We start from the raw sequence: 16,694 nt of genomic DNA on the forward strand, positions 1-16,694 counted from the left end.
GAGAGCCCAATTTAATTATTGTATAAAAACTTATGAACTAATTTGATTGCCATTTTGCTGAAAAATATAGCTATTATATTACCGTGGGTGTATACATATTAAGAAATGTGAAATATCGAAAGAAGAATTTATTGATAACCATTTATCAAGAGTAAATTTTTACTATGATTTGAAGCAATTCATACTTTTAATAGTAAACAACAAATATAGTTGGGTTTGTGTTGGTAGTCATCCAATTTTTATTATTTGTTTTAGAATTGATTCTTCTGAAAGCATCTTAATTATATTACTTTTCAATATAATAGTATTTGTCATTCCAGCCTGTTAGAAAAAGCATTATTTGATAAAAATCTGGATCTGTTAAAAAGATGTTTGCAAACCATCCTAATTGTTTATTTTTTTTATTAAGATAATATAAAATTGTAGGCTAATCTTTTTAGATAGAACTCAGTTGATTTTATACTAAAAGTACAAATATTAGACTTGTCATTAAAAGATTTTTAGCATTTGCTTAATTTCTAAAAAATCCATGTAGGATCAATTAAGTATTTAGAAAATTGTAAACATTACTTGAAGAAAAATTCAACGTCATTTTATTAGGAGTTGAAATGGTCATTTTCATTATTATGATCGATAATGTTACTCCCCTAGATATTTTCATTTCTTTCCATTCCATTTTATTTTAACATGAATATGTTAAAGACGATAATGGTCATATTCATACCCCACATTATCCATATTATTTTATCTATACAAACAAATGAATGTACATCAAATGGTTTCCTTGGAATTATAAAAATCAATAATCAAATAGATGTCATATATAATTTTTGGAGACCAAAGTAAAATCGCTTTTTAATTTTCATATTACAGGAAGAATGGTTTTTTTTTTTTTTTTTTTTTTTGTCGTTATTGAGACTTTGTGTGTTATTTGCAAGTGACATGAATGGATCCGGAAATGTTATTAAGGGAGGCCAATAACACATATTATTAAAAATTATATAATATAAGATGTATTATAAAAATATACTGATAGAAAATATATTTTAAAGTACAAAAAAATATATGTGTATTTTTTATTAACGAAGTGGTCGATTTTTCATATCATATAATTTATCGATAAAAGAATTTGTGTTAAATTTTTCAGCAATTTTCTTTTCAATATAATTAAAAGATAATTAGTAAAAAATTATTTTTTATTTTGTTTTTAAATTATTTTTCACAATATTTATAGTTGGAAAAGATCTTTTAGTTGTAACATTTAAAACAGAGAAAATTAATACTAAATAAATAAAAAAAGACAATCACAAAAAAAATTCACTTTATAAAATTTAAAAATTTTTATTTAATTAAAAAATATTAATAATAATATATTTTTTAATTTTTTTAATATTATTATTTATTTTTTAGATATTAAAATTCATTAATCTTTAAATTAAACTAAATTTTTATTTATATTATATTAAATATTAAATAATTTTTTTAAAATTAAATTATACATAATAACTTATTACTATTAATTTAAAAAAAAAAGTTGAACAGAGCGAGTGTCGTCACTTGGAGTGTGGTTTATGAAAAAAAAAAAAAACAATTCAATAACTGCACTTTAAACTATGGAGTTTGAACAAATAGGATTAAATGTTAAAAATCGACCCACAAATTTGTGACAAAAAATATTTTTAGGGATTAAATCAATGTTAAAAATATTTTAGTTAAATTGATCTAGTACATATGTATCTTTCAAGAACTAAACAATTGTCAAAAATATTTTGTGAATTAAATTAATAATTCTTCTATTTTTAAAATACAATAATATTGGAAAAATAAAAAATAATAAATTCAAACTATTTAAATGATTTTATTTATTGTATGGTATTTTAAATAAAATTAAAAATAATAAATTTTGATAGTTTTAATTTTTAATTTTTTGTTATCAAATATTTTAAATAAGCGTTTCTTTTATTTCTGCACACGTAAGTTTTATTATTGATATATAAACATCACAGTATACGGCAAGTCGTTTCAGTTAGTAGTATCAAACTGCCATTTCTTTTTTGCGCGTACCGAAAACAGCAACACACTGAGACCGAGTCACTGACACTCAGCGTGATACTTCGCGCTCTCTGATCAAACGACGACGTCGGAGCATAAGCCCTATCGTAAGAGATCACATTTTGCAGCAGCGCCGGAGCTCCATGGCGGCGCCAAGCATAAGACCTTTGCCGGAGGCCGTTCGCAGTTCAGTGCGTTCCGGCATCTTCTTGTTCGATTCCACCCGCGTCGTCGAGGAACTAGTTTTCAATAGCCTCGATGCTGGTGCCACAAAGGTAGTGTAGTATCTAGTATCTGTAATTTTTGTTAGCTTCTAATGCTGAACTTGAAACTGAAACTGTTCGGTGCGTTGTTTTCAGGTTTCTGTGTTTGTTAGCATTGGGAGCTGTTACGTAAAAGTAGTAGATGACGGTAATTCAATTTTGCTTAGCAATTTTGATTTCGTATTCTTTTTCCTGATTAAAAATTTTGATATACTGCAATGGACATTCGGTTTTTCGTTCATTTTTTGGTTTCAATGAATGTATGTTTTGTAGGAGGTGGAATTGCTCGAGATGGACTTGAATTGGTGGGAGAAAGATACGGTACATTGCATATACTTCGTTGTTTGTTTCTTTCTTTCTTAATGCATGTAACTTTTCTGAATGCAGCAGTATTAGTCTTGGGCTGTGTTCATTTTTCAAATTTTAGAGGGCGTCAAAAGACATTTTTGTTGTCAATTTTTTTAATTGCTAATACAAGTAGGTAGTCAAAATGGTTTTGTGGAAGCGATTATAGGTTATCAAAATATCCTTATTGCCTTCTCAAGTTGTATTATACACAGCTCTCCAGTGGGGCTGGCGTTAAGGGAAGCTGTGTTAGGACTTAGGAGAGTGCTTGAGTTTGTTATTATAACGTGCCAATCTCAACTTCTAAAAGGCTACAACTAGCGTGTTTTTATTTTGGATTGATTTAATAAGGAAGGGAAAAAAAAAGAGGCTTTTCTTGTTTATCTTTCATGAATTTGATTTTGTTTATGTTGTCATTGATAATGTGATTCGGTGATACCTGCCTGTTGTGCAAGCAGCAACATCAAAACTTCGTAATTTGGATGACTTGAATGCCACCAGCGGAAACTTTGGTTTTCGTGGGGAAGCTTTAGCTTCCATTTCCGAAGTCTCTTTGTTGGAAATTGTGACAAGAACATACGGAAGGCCCAATGGATATAGAAAAGTATTGAAGGTGGGGATAATTTCCAGCAGTTTGTTCATTAGTACTATTTCATGCAAGTATATATTATGATTGCTGTTGATTTTGATGCAAACTTTGTTCTGGTTTACTTTTCTGGTTTTACTGCAGGGGTGCAAATGCTTGTATCTTGGTGTTGATGATGATAGGAAGGAAGTTGGTACAACAGGTAATTATTTTGATGAATCTGAAAATTGTATGGTTTTAATTTCTCATTATGGTGGTGGTACTTGTTAATACATGGATGTTATTCAACTTTAGTGCATAATCTTTTATACGCTTCAGCTATTATTGATACAAGATTGCAATAATACTTGATTGATACGTAGACTAGTAGAGGCATCTAATGTGTTTGCTACTTCTCACTTGCTAATCATTTTTCCTTTTGCTTGCAATAAAAGTATTTGCTTTAAAATTTTCTCCTCCATGCTTGATGATCATTTTTATCTCATTTGTTTAATAGAACAATTTCATTGCTAACCATGAGCTGGTGACTGTCAGTTGCTGTCCGCGATTTATTTTACAACCAACCAGTTCGGAGGAAATACATGCAATCCAGGTTCTTTTCTCTTGTACCACCATGCAAATGACATATTTTGTGAAGTTTAATTTATCTTTAATGAACAATGGATCTGTTTGATAATTTTGTATTGACCGATGAATTCACCTCTGCAATAAAAGTCCCAATAAGGTGCTGCAATCAATCAAGAAATGTGTACAGCGGCTTGCTCTTGTGCGTCCAAATGTTTCCTTCAAAGTTATCGATGTTGAAAGGTATCTTCCCTTGCAAAATAACAAAGTCAATCTTCTTTGTATTTGTCTTAGTAACATTTTATATACTTTACGTGTAGAGATGATGAGCTTTTCTGCACACAAATTGCTTCTTCTCCACTAGCACTTTTGACCAGCGGCTTTGGGGAGGAGGTATCAAGCTTTCTTCAAGCTTTAGAAGTTGAGAATGATATCATAAAGCTATCTGGATATGTCTCTGGCCCTTGCAATGCTTTGAATATGAAGGTGATTTATATTTCTCATGTAAAATCTTAAAAAAGTAATTAATACATCAACTTTTTCTTCCTTTGATATAGATTCTGTCCCTGTCCCGTCCGCTAACTTCTGGTGTGTTTCTGTATTTGCTTTGCAGGCTTTACAGTATGTCTGTATCCTTGTGACTACAAATTTAGATAGTGTAATTATGGCACAGTAGATATGCTGAGGTTTGAAAAGTACTGAATACCATAAACATTTGAATTGTTGGCCTTAACATTGTTAGATGTTAACTCACAGTTCGTTAGCAGTGGCCCAATTCATAAGCTTCTGAGTCAATTGGCTAATAGGTTTGAGCATCTGAATTCATGGAATACTAATAATGAGTTTGAAAACAAGAAGAAAAGTAGGTCTCAACCATGTCCAGCTTATATCTTGAATATAAGTTGCCCTCGTTCTTTCTATGATTTGACATTTGAACCATCAAAAACTTGGGTACAATTCAAGGTAATTCTTTTGCCTTTTTCTTTACTCTTTTTTTTACCATGTTTGTCAATCATTGTTGCTGTATGGGCTCCATAATTCATAGTTGTTTGTTGAAGGTCCAAAAGTGAATTTTATAGGGTTCTAGTCCAAATTCAGAACATTTATTAGAGATGTGTAGAATTTCTTTTTTGGGGTTCCTGTATTATTGTTTCATTCAGTGGGAATTGTCTTATCACTTCTTGGTACACTAGATAAATCTGATTTTTTTTCTGGCTCAACATTTTTATATCCTGCAAATTAAGGATTGGGATTCTATACTCAACTTCATTGAGAAGGTCATAAAAGAATGCTGGGAGGAAAACCTAGATTGTGGTATGCCCTCTCACTGCATCTTACATAGGTATGATGAGCTATTGTTTTTCACATTTTTATTCACTATTTATTACTGGGATTCTTATAGGAGAGTCCTTCAATCAGTCCACTTACATGGTACATGGAGATCAACCTTGGGAAGATCTCAACATTCTTTCAACAGAAGCAGGTAAGGTTTATTGTTTTGGTGGTCAAACAGATTCCTTTGCTTTATTTGAGTGTGATCAATTTTGTTCGTTTACTTTTTGCTTTCTTGTCTTATACACATGGGTTGAACATTACATAAGGTAGATATCCCCATAATTGTTTTTTGTACAGTGGATCATGCTGGCTTGTTTTTATATACATTGGACTACTATTGTCAAATATCTTTGTTGCAGATAAATCAAGATTTGGAAGCCATACTAAGAATTCCCAAGAACTCTCTGTTTCCACTTCAGGCAAGCTAACCAAAGATGAATATCATCAATCTGACAGGGAAGATGTTAGAACCTCTCTTGGTTACTTGTGTCAAGGGACTGAAATATTGAGAGAGAAACAAAACAAGAGAGACTTCTCTTATCAGACTCTTTTTTCTGGAAATTTAGTGGATGATTCATATGCCAGATGCATGCCAACTGTTGGAAAGCATAAGAGTTTATTGATGTATGATAAGAATGGTCAATCACTAGGAGATTACTTTTCAGATGATAATGTTCCTAGTGCAGAAATTTTATTTGATAATGTACCTTTTGATGCACCAAGTTCTTCAAAGGGAAGAAAATCCTGTGCTGTAGGAGCTGATATGATCAACGAATCATTTGAAGACTGCTTACTTAATGATAGCCATGGGTTTTGTAACAACGTAGAGGTAAATGAGGATTTTCAAAAGCCTTTTCTGAAAAGCTGTTCTATAAAAGGAAGTATCCTGCGAGAGAAGGCTTTCTTTATAAATGATGAACATGAACTCCACACTGATGGCTTTTGGAGAAAACAAACAAGGGAAGACTGTGACAGTCTGAAGGACTATGGTGCTCAACGCTGTTCAAATGTGAAAAAATTAAAATTGTCTAGAGATTGTGATTTTTTCTCTAGAGCAGTGGCTGAAGATCTTCCATATTCATACTATTCAGCAGCACAAACAATGAACTCTGGGACTGTTGATCAGCTATTTACTTCTGAATGGCATTCTGTCTATCAAGAAGCCTCATCTCCAGCCAGTGCATGGGGTGGTGATCATGCAGCTGATATTAATGATCTTGGACTTCATCGTACAATACTTACTGATGAGGAAGAAAATGACTGTGACTTTGTCTACGATATTTCAAGGAATGCCAAACGAAATGTCTTTGAATTTACTGATGCTATTGATTCGGAAATGATATTCGACACAGAGGTTGACTGGCCTGATCGTGGTCATAAATATTCTACTAAAAAAAGGCCAGATGTTTTATTTGAGGAATCTGAGTGCTTGTTGCCTGATACATGTGTTGAAAAGTGCAAAAGCCATGACAAGAACAAAAGCAGGATGGATCATTTGAGACATCCAGCATTGGACAAGAATAATGAAAGATCTAAAAGAAGCTCTTCAGCTCCACCATTCCATAAAAGGAAAAGGAGGTTTGTATCTTTAAATCAGCCATCAGAAATGATAGCCAAAAGGCCTACTGGCCAAGCCTCCAATCCTGCTTTCAACCATCCATCAGGAATGATAGCCAAAAGACTTACTGGCCAAGCCTCCAATCCTGCTTTCAACCATCGAGGTTTTCCATTTTCCTTTGCCTTTCCCTTCCTATTTTTTGAAGCAACAATAATTCCCATTTTCATGATATTTCCCCCCTTCTCTTTTCAATCTGCAGAAGCTTCTGATTTTATATATGCTCAACAATCTAGTGGAGCTCTTCACCCAAGCACTGAAGATCACTTTCTGCAAGAATTCAAGTAGGATAGCTCTTGTTGACCATTTCTCTAGCTACTCAACTGTTGGGAATAATTTTTCACTGACCTATTCAAATTACCCTGATCATAGATCTAATGTGAAACAGAGATCAGATGCTCTGGGAGATGCACATTGTAATGACAACAAGGAGATTGATGGGTTTGATAGTTTCAACATTCAGAACAATGCTCCACTCAGAGGTAAGTTCAAGTTGTTAAGAGAAACTACAGTATGACACAAGGAGCTTTTGAAAACTTTTTTTTTTGGCTCATAACCATGCTCAATATAGCCCGGCTTTTAATTCAGAATGAGTTGTCAGAGATCTGTTGTTTAGTAGCTGGTCTATCTTCAGAGATTATTTTGAGTAATATTTATAATTTTAAAATAGAAGTTTTGCTGTAGCATATTTCAATGTGCTGTGTCAGGCTGAAAGTTACTCTCTCATGTTTAGCAGTTTCTACCAAAAAACATAGGCAAGAGTTGTAGAAGCTTTGCATTTTGCACCATCTTCTTTAGCGGAAAAAGTTTACTTTCGGATTAATTTGGTTAGTTGAAACTTTTGTAAGCATTCATCTTATAATCAACTTTTAAACTGCTGTCGCATATTGTTCTGTATTTCAGAGTTGTTCTCAAGGGAAGCACAAGATTCCATAGATCAGGGGATCAAATGGAGGACATGCTCACCTGAAATTCCAGTTATGTTTTCAATCTTCGTGGGATTACTATGTTACATTTGAGACATTTATTACTATAGAGGATGACTGTAATCTGACCGTGAGTATGACCTTTGACTTTTAATAGAAAAACAATAAAGTGGTTGAAGTTCAAAGTCAAAACAATATACTTGATATCTCTTCGGGATTTTTGCATCTTGCTGGAGATTCATTAATACCTGAAGCAATCAGTAAGAAATGCCTTGAAGATGCCAAAGTTCTCCATCAGGTGGATAAGAAATTCATTCCAGTTGTGGCTGGTGGAACCCTTGCTGTTATTGATCAGGTCTGTCTTGCTGTACACTATTGCAGATACAGTACAGTTGAATATCAAATAAGCAAAAGTAATGATAAGTTTCTATGGAAATCTCATTGACCTCCAAATTTCTATTAGAAATCTCACGCTTGTATCTTAAAATTTGGCTGTCCACCTCCACGTGTACGTTTACTTGTATCTGCCTTTAAGCAACAGTTAAGTTATATTGCCTTAGGGTTATGCATTTGCATCTTTTCGGCTTAACACAAGCCTGGATTCTTGCTAAATGATTTTTTTTAAAAATAATACACTTTACAGATGCAGTAAGTTGTGTATAACATTGATAGTTCTTTTGTTACAGCATGCTGCAGATGAAAGAATCAGACTGGAAGAATTGCGGCAAAAGGTAAACTTGTTTGTGGTGAATGTCAGAAGATTTATCCAGTGTTATTTATGAGACTAAGTAACATGTAGGTATTATCTGGAGAAGCAAAAGGAATAACCCATCTGGATGCTGAACAGGAACTGGTATGTATCCTATGAATTAGAGGGTCTATGAGACTCTTTTCTCTCCCTGATTCTTTAAAATGATTACACCATTAGCAAAACGCATTATACAGGTGCTGCCAGAGATTGGTTATCAACTACTTCATAGTTATAACGAACAGATTAAAGATTGGGGTTGGATGTGCAACATTCATGTTCATTCTGAACCCTATAAAAGGTATGCTTGTCTGCTGGCTTGCAAAAGTTGTATACTTCCTAGATCAATGTTTTTAGAAGGCGAATAGTGTTGATGAGTCATTCATTATTTATTGTTTTGTCAACGAATCAAGATAGAAAATGCCTTTATTTGCTCATATCGTGCATCTTATTGTCTGGCCCCAAATTAAACTAGAATAATTTGTTACATCAAACTTATTCAGTTGGATGTGGTTTTTTAATATATAATTTTCATTGGCTTGCAGGAATCTGGATGTTCTCAACAGACAACCTATGGCCGTCACACTTATAGCGGTTCGCATCGAGCCATGCATTTATTATTATCAACTTCATTTAAATTCAATTTGCAAGAAGTGCTAAATGCCTTCCATGTTTTACATATTACTGATGTGTGGTGTTATGTAATTGCTTGTAGGTTCCTTGTATTTTAGGTGTCAACTTAAATGATGTTGATCTTTTAGAGTTTCTTCAGCAGGTTTAAAAAAAGCCTTATCTGAGCTTTTGTTGCGTTTTAATTGTATTCCTTCAATAATTGAACATTTCACATCACCTGATTTCTTTATCTTAGCTTGCTGACACTGATGGATCATCAACTATGCCGCCCTCTGTTATACGAGTCCTAAATTTGAAAGCATGCAGAGGTATGTGGCCAATATCAAGGAGTTTTAAATGCCTTATTATATTTACAGGAATTCCATATTTGGGTCCCATTTCTTCACCGAAGTACAGAGGGCTGCACATAATTTATGCAGTGCCTTCTCGATGTTGATATAAATCAGACAAACTTAGTTGAATGAAAGGAAATGTTGGCCCGTTTCTGGAACTTCTGTGGAATTGCTCCCTTTGTTTTATCATATCATCTTAAGTCTTAAACTAATTATTTACTCTGTTGTTTATCAATGTCTTTATCGTGTAGGTGCAATTATGTTTGGGGATTCATTGCTACCGTCAGAGTGTTCCCTTATAGTTGAAGAGCTAAAGCATACGTCACTTTGTTTCCAAGTAAGATATGTGTTTTTTAACGTTCCACTATCTCTGCATGTGTATTGATGGGAATGCATGGCTCGTGACATGAATAGAGGAATTTACCGTGCAGTGCGCTCATGGGCGACCGACAACTGTTCCTCTTGTCAACTTGGAGGCATTGCATAATCAGATAGCCAAGCTTGGACAAATGAATGGCTGCTCAAATGATAAGTTTCATGGATTACAAAGGCACAAAGTATGTGTTGAACGCACAGCAGAGCGTTTATCTTCTGCTAGAGGAACCTGAGACCTTTCAATTTTACTAGTTGCAACAGAATGTATGATGTATCACTGTTTATTCATTTGATGTAATTGAGTGTACAGAAGAACATTCAGAGAATATACAAGATAGATAGACAATCGTGCTATAGATGATTGTATATAGATAGATATATAACCGATTCAACGTCATTTTACATGGTGTATAATGAGAGGTCCAATTTGATCGCTAAGATAACGATACATGTAAAGTTGTTTAATGCGCATAGAAACATTCTCTTGGCAATAATATTCAGCATGTGTCATGTCATGTCACGAAACATTCCTGTTTATGCAACCTACCTAATTTATGGCACAACAATCTAGTTGATTAGCCCTCGGTAGATGGCCAGAAATGCCAAAAATGTATACTTCCCAAACTATGAACTTTGAGATTATTTCAAACAGGTCCTGAATCACTACATCATAGCTATCAATTGTTGGTTGTGCATGTGTTCAAAGCCTCTTCCTTGATATCAGTTGCAGCACACAGGGCCTTCCATACATGGACCAGCATTTTCACTGGTGGATGCAAGCTCTATAAAATAAAATGCAGAGATTCTTTGTTAGAAACTAAACTGATCTCTGTCCAAAGAAAAGAAACTAAAATGACCTATTTGGTTATTAGTAAGTGCCCTAAAATGTATAGCCTTCTAAAAACATGCAACAGTGTTTCCACCATTAATATTTTTACTAATGTAACCAAGAATAATTTTACCTTGAAAACTAATACCATTTCCGATTCCCCACGAATCATCAACGATAGTGTCCAGTAACAAGTCACTGGTGTCACACATTCTACTAGAACAGGTTTCAGAATCTTGTCAATGGGAACAAAGCATCTAACGATTTTTCCACTGTGACAAAGTATCCAAAGACAAAAATAAGGATGATATACATAAACACCATGCTGGATAACTACTAAAATGAACTCAAAAATATTTACATATGATGTAGATTGCTGATAGCTAAACACAAATTAGACAAGGTATTCTCAAATGTACAATCCAGATGCAAGCAGAGGCATACATTAAAAATGTCTCAAGCATGAACATTTTCAAAAGGCTGGGAAACTAGTGTCAGCGTTCAACTTTCTCAACCTTTTCTTTGAAAAGACTATTCTATGGAACAATTAGATATTACATTTGGCTTCTCACTTGGTGTTTACTAGCTTGTTGAACTACGAATAAATAATCAATTAACTAAAAGCTATACCTCATGTAGTGAGTCTCAAGCTGTACTCCAAAAGCTGGCATAATTACAACAGACTCTGCATGCAAGTACAAACACTCAAACGTGAGAAAAGAACTTTCGAACTTAGAAGATAAACCACACATTAATTCTTGCCGGTTACAAAAACTAAAAATTAGCTTCCAAAACACCTTAAATACTTTCAGGCCCTCACCTTTCTTAACAGGCTTTCGAAGCAATAACTTGACAAGAAATATGTCGAAAAGCAGGCTGTAATATACAATACTAATTGATTTTTCCTGTTAACACAAGTGGACTAATCAAGTTAAAAACAAAAAACAGATGAAAGAGTTCCAAAAGTTTTGAAAACATCAAGTCATTGTAAAAAGCCAAAAAGAATGTTGAAAGGCTTACCCCAAGAATATAGAGATATAAGGCAGAAGCTAATACAAGAACTGCTGAGGTGTATACAAAGACATAATTTGCCCTACCACTCTTCAAAATTATGTGGTGTATGTCGACATTTTCGCAGGGATATTTCTGATCATGGGTATACGTATATCTGCCCTTACTCATCGTGAATTTTACCATTCTGTAACCAAAAGGCAAAACGGAAAAGATATATAAATAATCAGAAAATTCTTTCTTAGACTTGCACTCTGCAAGAGAGTTCGCACATTCTCAGTGATAAAAACAATAACAAGTTCATTGATTCAAGTAATTTACATCTTAAGAGTATGTTTGGTTCGGTGGTAAAATAGGGGGGAACATTTTCATGGATGAATTTAATATGTAACTTTACAAATGAGCTCATTTATGAAAGTTTACACCCCAACCAAACATAACCTAAATTTTTAAAAGATTCATCATAAAATAACAAAGCTTTGCTGAACAAACACGCTTTGTTAAACGGTAAAAGGAATTAAAGAACAAAGTTAACCAATCCATGAATTCAGAAAATTGGCAAACTGGTGTCCAAAACTCTAGCCTATAATAGCTTTGAAAGGCAATCTTTTATAAAATGCCATAGCACAGCACACAACATGAACACAACAGAAACACTAGAAATAGTTGCTTGTTCTCTGGAGCACGCAACTATTTCTTCGAAAAACAAGTATCGGAATCCCAAAATCCATGGAAACCTAGCTTAAGTTGAAAATTGAAACCTCAAATTAGTTTTATGTCAATCTCATTGCCAGATTCTAACCGTCACATTCAAAATCACCGGCTAAAGAAAATCGATGGCTACTAGGTGTTGAGTATATTAGATACTATATAATAAAATCATTCACAGCTAAGATCAGAATTAATTGAATTACCCAAAATCATCAATCAATTGATAACATAAAAAAGTAACAGATGACAGCTTCAGGACCCTAAAGAACCCAATATCAAAAGGAAAGCGTGAGAATGCCATAGACTTACCCTTATGATCTGATTTGGAAGAAGAGGAAAGAAAGATAGCCGAAGCGCAAATAGGGGAAACGGTGATGCTTCAAAGAGTGAAGTGAGAATCATCAATGGTGGACCCACAAAAAAACACTACATATTTTCATCAACATCGACAAATTTAAATTTTATACATTTTCAGAATTGAAAACTCTTAATTCGATAAAAAAAAAATTAACTAATATATTCAATACATAAAAATGTAGGAAAATATCTTACCTCTATTGGATTGTGAACTTGTTACATTGTAGTACCCAAATAAACCCCTCAGAAACTCTTCACTGGATCATCTGAAACAATGCCACCAAGTCCATAACCAAGTTTTGATTTGAAATTGAATTGCAACTTCAAACTAGCATGCCTTATCACCTTTGTTGGTTAGCTTCATAAAAAAATGGTAGTCAGTAGCTAAGAAAGGGTTGCTCACGTGAGAGAGGCAGAGAGAAGCGCCTCGCAAGGCACAAGTCGCAAGATGGAGCAAGAAAGAATGGTTCCGGCGTCCTTGCTCCCACTGGTGGCGGCTGGCGACGGCGGCGTGTAAGGCTGTGGCAGGATTTGTCAGCGTAGAATTCGGGACCTACCAAATTACTCAAATTAGGAAATTAGGGTATAAATCTGGTTTCATTTCTCACCGATTTCGTTCCTAAAACCATAAATTAATTCCGCTTATTTTAAGAAATTTTAATTTATTCTCGTATTTGTTTAAAGTTTTAAAATATAATTTTGAATCCTAATTCCTACGATCAAAGAAACATAATTTATACCCCGTCGTATTATTTCTGATAGCCAGGGTGCTTTTGTGAAAAATAGACTAATAAATAATAATAACTGATAACATTTTGTTAGCTTATGATAGGATTGAACGGGTTTTTCTAGGAAAAAAAATCAGGTTAAGGTTTTTAAATCAATCAATTGATTTTTTGGCAAGGTTATGAGAACCGGACCGATCAATAAACCGATAAAATTATTGGTTTATTAGTTTACTGGTTCGACCAGGGTTCACTTGAGATTCAACCAGTTTAATTAAATATTAAATAAAATTAAAAAACCTATATATAATTTCAAATATATAAATTCAACCTATAATCTTTCATCAATAGAGCTAAGATGTTGAGTTTCATACCTTTTAAGACCAAAAGAAATAACTTAGATAATCAATTACTTAATAATTCCAAGAACTCCTCCAATGACCCTCAATAGTATTGCTGCTAGTATGTTACCTTGGGAAGAACCAATATCATACATTATCAGACCACCTTCTCCGAATAAGCCGCATTTCCTGGTGGCGCAAAGCTGAATTGCAGCTCTTAAAACAATAGCAACTACTGCTGTGGTGAAAAATGTCCTCCACCAAAGAGCACTCCTCCACCTAAAGAAAAAGAAAGAAAATGATGAGTTTTCAGGCTATGCTATGTAACATCTTTGTTTGCTACTCATTTTACACATTGATGATCAAAGCAACGTAAACTCTTACATCTAGTTAACATTTTATAGAGAATGTTAGAAAAATTGGATTGGTAAATAAGTTTTTCTTTCCCTCAATATAAAATTTACAAGCTATATATAGTATGAGATTGAGAGAGTAAGAATGAATAGTCTAAGCAGAAATAGATAGAAACCATGAAGCTGCCTCTTCAAGGGCAAAGAAAGAGGACACCACCTACTGGTGCGCGAAAGGCAGCAGCAACACCAGCAGCCGCGCCACAGATCATAATCAACAAATTATTCCAAAATCATAATAATAAAATAACGACTCAGAATTATTATAATCAACAAAAACAAAATAAAAAATAACAAAAACAACAACTCACAATGGTTACAATCAACAAAATAGAAAAAAGAATGCAACAGCAACAAAAGTTCTATCCTGGCAATCACGCTCCAAAATCAACAAAATAGCAATTCGGAATCTGAGAATCAGCATAACCAACTCCAGTTTCATAAACATAGGCAACTCAGCAAAACAAAATAAGCAAAAATTGACAAAATCTGTAACTCAGAATGACAAACCCTAAATCAGCAACTCAATTATTAACAACAGTAAAATCAGGAAACACAGAGGAGACGACGAGGAAGCGACGACACCGGCGAACACAGTATTACCAAAATCGAAATCACAGTGCTTACCGGGCGGCGAGAAGGAACGGAGTGACGGCCACGACAGAGGAGACGACGACACCGGCAAACACAAAGAGATAGAGCTCGAACAGAAGAGACGACGGAGGTTCCTACAACGGCGACACAGCTCCTGCGACAGCTACGGAGCTTCCGCACGAGATGCCTCTACCCAGTGGAGACGAGTTCGGCTATAACAACGAAGCGTGGCTGCGGGGTTGTGGGGGCTGCGGGGCTGCGGTGGCTGCGGTGGTTGCGGGGCTGCGGTGGCTGCGGGGATGGAGAGCTGGAGGGCTAGAGTTCTGTGCTCTGAATTTCAAATGTTCACTTCAGCTTCAGAGAGGATAGGAATGGGGCTTCGCTTGGGTGCGGTGGGGAATGGGGATTTAGTTTTCTTTTTAGGAATTAAAACGGCGCCGTTTGGAGGGGTTTTTGAACCGGAAATCCTTTAAAAAACCGTCCAGTTTCAGCGGTTCACAGGTTAACTGCTGGTTCGGCCGGTTTTTTACCGGTTTTGTTAAACAGTTTATAAGGCTAACTGAATCGGTTTAGTCTGATTTTCTGATTAATCCAATTGAACCGTTTAGTTCGGTTCATTTTTAGAATTATATTTTTTGGTTTTTATATGAACAACACTAATTACTCTTTTTTTTTTTTTGAAGTAAAGGAGCTCAACATAGGGATGTCAATGGGATGGGGTGGGGCGGGGCGGGGCCGGGGGATGCCTTCCTGCTCCCCGTCCCCGCCCCGTTCTCCGCCATGGGGGAATAATTGTCCCCATTCCCATTTCCTGCGTTTTTCGCGTTCTCCGCAGGCCCCATTCCCCATCTCCCTATGTTTAACATTCATATAGAAATTATAATAAAAAATATCAAAAAAACCAAAAAACAAATTACAAAATATTATTACAAACACACAAACATATCTTATCCAAGATTATAAGTCCAGAAATATAACATAGCAAATCATAATCCATAAAATAAAATCTTGAACAATAGGGTTAGGGTTTTTCAATGAGTGAAATTACTAAAAAAGCCCTATATTAGAAATAAAGTAAGGGTTATTAAGTAAATTCAAAAATTCGGGGAATTATCGGGGATGGGGCGGAGATCCCCGCTTGGGTCCCCGCGCCTATCTCGGGATAATTTTGCTCCCCATCCCCATTCCCACGGGAAAAATTTTTCACCATTGGGGCCCCGTTTGGGGCGATCCCCGCGGGGATCCCCGCCTCCTGGGGATTTTTGACACCCCTAACTCAACACAACAAGGTGGAGCAACAAAGAACTAAGAACTAAACAGTAAAAATAAACAATTCATAGTCATCTTCGACATTGACATCAACAACCATTTGGATCAACTCTACTCCAATCCTTACAACTCCTAAGCGACCTATTAATAATTTTCGCAATTCCTACTTTTTGACTCCTGAAGATTCTGTCGTTCCTTTCCATCCATATATGCCAAACAATAACAAAAAATCCAATTAGCCACCTATTACGTTCCTCCTTCCTTACAGTCACTCCCGTTCAGCTTTCAAAATGTTGCTTAATTGTCCCTGGAACAACCCATAATCTGCCATAGTCAAACAACTATGCACACCACACCTACCAAGTAAACTGACAACGAAGAAACAAGTGGTGGAGGTCCTCAACATCCTTTTTACATAAAACACACGCGCTATCCAGCTGATCAATAACGCCTAGCCTTCGTAATCTTTCCTTAGTATTGACTCTACCAACTAGCACAAATCAGGTGAATAACTCAATACATGGAGGTACTAAACCTCTCCAAATGGAACTAGTGAAACTATAGCTCGTAATTTCTTCCGGAAGTGTTTCCGCCTGCACAAAGGAGTTAGTAGTATAAAAGCCAGATTTATCAAATTTTCACACCAGCTGGTCCTCTCTCTCAGTTGTAAAAT

The 16,694-nt window shown here is 35.0% G+C and overlaps 2 protein-coding genes across 26 annotated transcripts; one reads left to right on the plus strand and one right to left on the minus strand.

The window, feature by feature from the left end:
* Positions 1 to 2,019: 2,019 nt before the first annotated feature.
* Positions 2,020 to 10,268, plus strand: LOC112747643 (DNA mismatch repair protein MLH3-like). 3 transcript variants are annotated; one of them, XM_025795785.3, is made up of 25 exons: positions 2,020 to 2,327; positions 2,412 to 2,463; positions 2,589 to 2,636; positions 3,119 to 3,273; positions 3,391 to 3,448; positions 3,781 to 3,838; positions 3,961 to 4,053; positions 4,131 to 4,296; positions 4,424 to 4,439; positions 4,553 to 4,773; positions 5,055 to 5,124; positions 5,213 to 5,293; positions 5,505 to 6,866; positions 6,963 to 7,044; positions 7,133 to 7,242; positions 7,664 to 7,737; positions 7,844 to 8,041; positions 8,373 to 8,417; positions 8,486 to 8,539; positions 8,632 to 8,735; positions 8,980 to 9,028; positions 9,150 to 9,209; positions 9,303 to 9,375; positions 9,651 to 9,736; positions 9,814 to 10,268. In XM_025795785.3, the coding sequence occupies exons 1-25, from the start codon at positions 2,196 to 2,198 to the stop codon at positions 9,892 to 9,894; spliced, it is 3,528 nt and encodes a 1,175-aa protein (XP_025651570.1). In that variant the 5' UTR covers positions 2,020 to 2,195; the 3' UTR covers positions 9,895 to 10,268. The 3 variants fall into 3 exon arrangements, with proteins under 3 accessions (XP_025651570.1, XP_025651568.1, XP_072074571.1); XM_025795783.2 differs by having other exon boundaries at positions 9,831 to 10,268; XM_072218470.1 differs by lacking the exons at positions 2,020 to 2,327; positions 2,412 to 2,463; positions 2,589 to 2,636; positions 3,119 to 3,273 and having other exon boundaries at positions 3,403 to 3,448; positions 3,743 to 3,838; positions 9,831 to 10,268.
* LOC112747644 (uncharacterized) lies at positions 10,110 to 15,175 on the minus strand. 23 transcript variants are annotated; one of them, XM_025795794.3, is made up of 10 exons: positions 14,786 to 15,175; positions 13,879 to 14,027; positions 13,086 to 13,201; positions 12,878 to 12,948; positions 12,635 to 12,702; positions 11,624 to 11,801; positions 11,424 to 11,508; positions 11,234 to 11,288; positions 10,737 to 10,875; positions 10,110 to 10,556 (listed from the first exon to the last, which is right to left on the minus strand). In XM_025795794.3, exons 6-10 carry the CDS (start codon positions 11,798 to 11,800, stop codon positions 10,452 to 10,454), a joined length of 561 nt encoding a protein of 186 aa, XP_025651579.1. In that variant the 5' UTR covers position 11,801; positions 12,635 to 12,702; positions 12,878 to 12,948; positions 13,086 to 13,201; positions 13,879 to 14,027; positions 14,786 to 15,175; the 3' UTR covers positions 10,110 to 10,451. The 23 variants fall into 23 exon arrangements, with proteins under 23 accessions (XP_025651579.1, XP_072074585.1, XP_072074581.1 ...); XM_072218484.1 differs by having other exon boundaries at positions 12,878 to 12,939; positions 14,786 to 15,172; XM_072218480.1 differs by having other exon boundaries at positions 12,635 to 12,751; positions 12,878 to 12,939; positions 14,786 to 15,172.
* Positions 15,176 to 16,694: the final 1,519 nt, after the last annotated feature.

Source organism: Arachis hypogaea, chromosome 15 (genome assembly GCF_003086295.3).
Source record: "Arachis hypogaea cultivar Tifrunner chromosome 15, arahy.Tifrunner.gnm2.J5K5, whole genome shotgun sequence".
In the NCBI taxonomy this organism is placed as follows: Eukaryota; Viridiplantae; Streptophyta; class Magnoliopsida; order Fabales; family Fabaceae; genus Arachis; species Arachis hypogaea.

Coding starts and splice junctions, on each gene's coding strand:
- LOC112747643 (XM_025795783.2), top strand. CDS start 2,196: ATGGCGGCGCCAAGCATAAGACCTTTGCCGGAGGCCGTTCGCAGTTCA. Junction 2,464..2,588: donor CGTAAAAGTAGTAGATGACG/GTAATTCAATTT, acceptor TATGTTTTGTAG/GAGGTGGAATTGCTCGAGAT. Junction 8,418..8,485: donor TGGAAGAATTGCGGCAAAAG/GTAAACTTGTTT, acceptor AGTAACATGTAG/GTATTATCTGGAGAAGCAAA.
- LOC112747644 (XM_025795794.3), bottom strand. CDS start 11,800: ATGGTAAAATTCACGATGAGTAAGGGCAGATATACGTATACCCATGAT. Junction 11,289..11,423: donor TCGAAAGCCTGTTAAGAAAG/GTGAGGGCCTGA, acceptor ACTTGCATGCAG/AGTCTGTTGTAATTATGCCA. Junction 10,557..10,736: donor AAATGGTATTAGTTTTCAAG/GTAAAATTATTC, acceptor TTTATTTTATAG/AGCTTGCATCCACCAGTGAA.